Here is a 4,167-nt window from a genome sequence, read left to right on the forward strand (position 1 = left end):
TACTTTTAAAAACATTAAAAACTTGAACAAAAATGCCCCCCAAATTCAAGGTATAATTAATAACAACTGTCGTGATTAAAGTGAAAATGAATAAAATGTGATTAATATAGTATTATATGAACGTCTTTCCATTCCTACAGCGCTGGAGAGATGACGCATATATTACACATATATTTTATCACACTTTCAAAAAAACAATCTTCTGTTAGCAGAAATCTCAGTCACTTCTTTTCTTCTGCATTACCCAGAACCCCACAGCACAAACCCAGCCCCGTGGAGAGCCCTCGCAGCACACCGACCAATAAGCCACCGCGCAGCTACGATGAGCAGCTGCGTATAGCCATGGCGCTGTCCGCCCGCGAGCAGGAAGAGGCGGAGCTACGTCGAAGACAAGAGGAAGAGGAACTGCAGCGTATCATACAGCTGTCACTCATGGAAAAGTGACAGGGCCATTGGGAAGCGAGGGGTGGCCGAGCATGCCTGGGGATCTGTAACCAGCGTGAACTACGATTGGCCACTCCCAAACGCCCCACCCTCTTCTTCCAAAGAACTGGAACTCTCCAATGAGTCATTCAAAATCACAGAGAACCCTCTGTCTTCACTCTGCAAGTTTACAAACACAAACTACTAAACTCATGGCAATCCACTGACTGATCTGCACCAGTCTGGTCTCCTAACGTGTGAATGTGCAATTTTGACCGAGACAGTCCGAGCTGCGTATCCTTCCGTTGTTTCTTAAAGCCATCATCCAAGCACTCACCCAGAGTTCCTGCATACTCACCGGTAGGTGTGAATTCTGGGGGAAATTGTCACTTTTCAATTTCACATTATGGATTTAAAGAACTTTAGTTTTGGTTGTTAATACACACAATTCACTGCACTTGGATTGAGGGGTCATGATGTCTCCTAAAAGAATGTGGGAGGGCACTTACACACAAGAGTTAATGCTGCAAATCCACCTCGATTTGATGGGAATGCTGCATTCACAAGGACGTATGAAGAAAAACGCAAATGTTTGCGAAAGTGACACGTAAAAAAAATACTTTTGCTGCATATACTCTAATGTCGGTACGTTAACCTGCTGAACTTTGAGAATCTCAAGACAGGCGGGTCCAGCTATGATTTCGGAAATCTAATTTGATGTATTCCAATTTGATTTCAAACTAAAGACCTGTTCACATCAGCATCACTGTTCGGCACAAATTCACTGTGGGTGGAAAAGCAGAAACACCCCACTACTTTCCATTTCCGACATCTGCTTGTTACAGAGAATAAAGGAAGTCAAACCGTATCAGTATGTTTTCAAAGAGACGTTTCGATTTTGGTATTTGGTGTAGTGTTTATCAAACACCTCTTAGTGCAAGAGTAGAGAGAAAAGAGAGCTGGTTCAGGATTCTCGTGCTATTTACTCTCACTTACTGATCGCGAGGGCCACTAAATCATAGTTTTATGTAACAGCAGCATCTCTGGGCACATGACAAAAAACTTGAATCTTGGTTGGCTTTGTGGCTTGAAAATGTTATTTTTGGTCATTCAAATTAAAATGTTTATCACACCAAATTTTCGCACATTGGTCTTGGTGTGAACAGGCCTTAATCCAGTTCTTTCCACACCCTCAAAATGAATCTCATGCAGTCACACCCATAAAATCCTCCGCCATACTTTTTGTAGTGTGCAAGCGCCCTAAAGGGAACGTCAAACCCTGCGTTATGATGACAGCAGGTTGGCACCCACCCTTTGTGCACTATTAACGGCATGATTTTTAATCATTAGCCAGATTGATAATCCGAACACTAGAGAAATTATTGTAATGGCACAACTGACAGTTAATAAGAAGAGTGAATGGAAAAAAACAAGCCATTTTCAGGTAAACGTCAATAATGACTAAATGATTCCTTTGAATCTGAATCAAATGCTCATTGCAATATTCATCATGTGTCCTAAATGCACTTTTCAGAAAAAAAAAAGACATTAATTGTTCGTTGTTCTACTTCAAATGGTGCTAAGTTGATCTTTCATATCAACTCTTGGGTACTTTAATCAGTGTAATTGTCACGACATGCATTCATCCGTCTGTTCAATCACTCGATAACACCGTTTCTTTCCCAGCCTTCGTTCAGTGCTTCCTTCAACATACCCATCAGAGCTCATTGTCTCATGACTGGAACACCTGCGGTAGCTAATCAGAAATCTAATTGTGCTTTTATAAGGAGTGCCAGTTCTGGAATAAAACATGAAAGGAGGAATCACTCACAGAGATAATGCCCTGAGCGCAGGCGAAGGGGAAAGTTTTATTGGAGAATCTTAAAATAGATCTGTCTCCTTAGTAAGATTTATTCTGGGCCTGATTGACGTGCCCTCAGGGTTTGACGTATCAGGTGAATCTGAAAAACAAATTAGGAAACATGGCCATACTCCACTTCTAAAAAGCTTCAATGTAAAAACACAAGGGATTAACCATCAGTTTTCAAAGGAAGCGGATCTGATGGCACTGTCTAGAGACAGAGCTAATAAACACGTAGGACTGATCTTGTGATTGTGTGACTTGTGAATGCCTGGGTTCAGAAATGCTTGATATGACTCAATGTTTTAGTATAACATATAATAGCATTATTTATATTTAACTTTTTATTTATTTTTTTCATTTTTATTTGATTGATGCTGTGGTTTGTGTGGAGTGCTGCTGTTGTGTCTGTATGTGACTGAAATATATTGTTCACATTTGTAACTTAAAGGCATTCCGAATAAAGGGTAAGACATCTAACTTAACTTGAATTTTCAAGCGTTGGGAATTAATGCGTCACTAAATTTTGAGGTTTGTGGTTCTAAAAGCAAAGGTCTTGTGCTTGATCATACTGCAGAAAAATATGCATGTACATGTACCATGGTAAGGAGATGGTAGTACCATAGTATTCTGTAAAAAAACCTTTAGTATGTCAATACCATATAGTCTGAATAATCATGCAGTTCATTTTCTTGTAAAGTTACAAGATCCTCACATTGTGAGTCTCTTGTTTTTAGTGTTTATTTATATTTTGAATTGGCTTGTTTTTTTATTTTACTTAGCTTTATTTTTTTCAGTTTTAGTACTTAAACATTTCAATTAGTGGGCCATAGCAACATGTCTAATTTAAGTTTATCTAATATTTATATTTAATTTCACCTTTATTTCAATTACTGAAAACTATTTTTTTAAGTTTTAGTTTTCAGTGATTAGCAAGCACTGTACATCAAGAGACTGTTAAATGTCAGATAACATAATTGATTGTGCTGTGTTCACCATCTAGGCCTGCCTAATATGTATCGTTCCTTCTCAAAATGACAGGTGAAATTTGATCAACAGCAGGTTCAAAAATAATTTGAATTTGCTTCGTGTCATTCGCCAAAGGCTTCAAACACCTTCATTCCCACGATTATTTTGGGATTATCGGGGGAGTGTTTTAAGCATCGATGCTGTTCCCAGAATGAATCAGCAGTCTAGAGGAAGCTTTAGCTAAGTGATGAGTCAACCTCAATGAATAATATTAATCAGAGTCAGTCGGTGCAGGTACTATGACGAGAATATTTTAAATATAATAGCCACTGATCCCAGACGGAGCTAAAAATGGACTCTGGTGGAGCTTCTGTTCTCTAATATGCATCAAGGGTGTGCTCATTAGCAATGAAAAAAAACCAAAAAAACATGGCCACTAAGAGATGTTACATGTTTTAACTGAACTTTCTGTAAAAAGAATTTAAAATACCTGAGATTGCTAAATGCAGGACATCATTACTAGTGTCCCTTAACTTGCTTGGTTTTGGTAAATTACAAACAAGAAAATGCTGAATGTTAAAATAATGCTAGTGCACAGGCAACAGTCACAGCCAACCACAACACACAATGCATTACATCATATTGCAGTACAGCTCTTCGCCACACTGTGGCGCTGTGGTTCAGACAGCAAATTGCACTGAAAGAGAGTAGGCTAATACAGTTCTCCATCCCAATTCAGATGATGATAAACAAAACAAACTACTATCAAATCAAATTATTAATCGTTTATTATTAATAAATAATAATCATCACCTCTAAAATTACAAACGCAGTTTGTATATGCCAATCCTAAAAACTTATTTTTAGGATCACTTATTGACCTGTCTACAGAATAAATGACTTGACAAAAATGA

At 38.3% G+C, this 4,167-nt stretch overlaps 1 protein-coding gene across 3 annotated transcripts in view; it reads left to right on the forward strand.

Moving 5' to 3' along the window:
• ankrd13b (ankyrin repeat domain 13B) overlaps positions 1 to 2,775 on the forward strand; it is a 36,961-nt gene extending 34,186 nt beyond the window's left edge. For 2 of the 3 annotated variants that reach the window (XM_082180519.1, XM_082180520.1), the window contains exon 15: positions 249 to 2,775. In XM_082180519.1, the coding sequence (XP_082036645.1) occupies positions 249 to 444 (196 nt within the window). In that variant the 3' untranslated portion in view covers positions 445 to 2,775. The remainder of the gene's footprint in view (positions 1 to 248) is intronic. The other variant, XM_082180521.1, reaches the window with a different exon arrangement.
• Positions 2,776 to 4,167: the final 1,392 nt, after the last annotated feature.

Source organism: Leuciscus leuciscus, assembly GCF_965113295.1.
Source record: "Leuciscus leuciscus genome assembly, chromosome: 9".
NCBI lineage: Eukaryota > Metazoa > Chordata > Actinopteri > Cypriniformes > Leuciscidae > Leuciscus > Leuciscus leuciscus.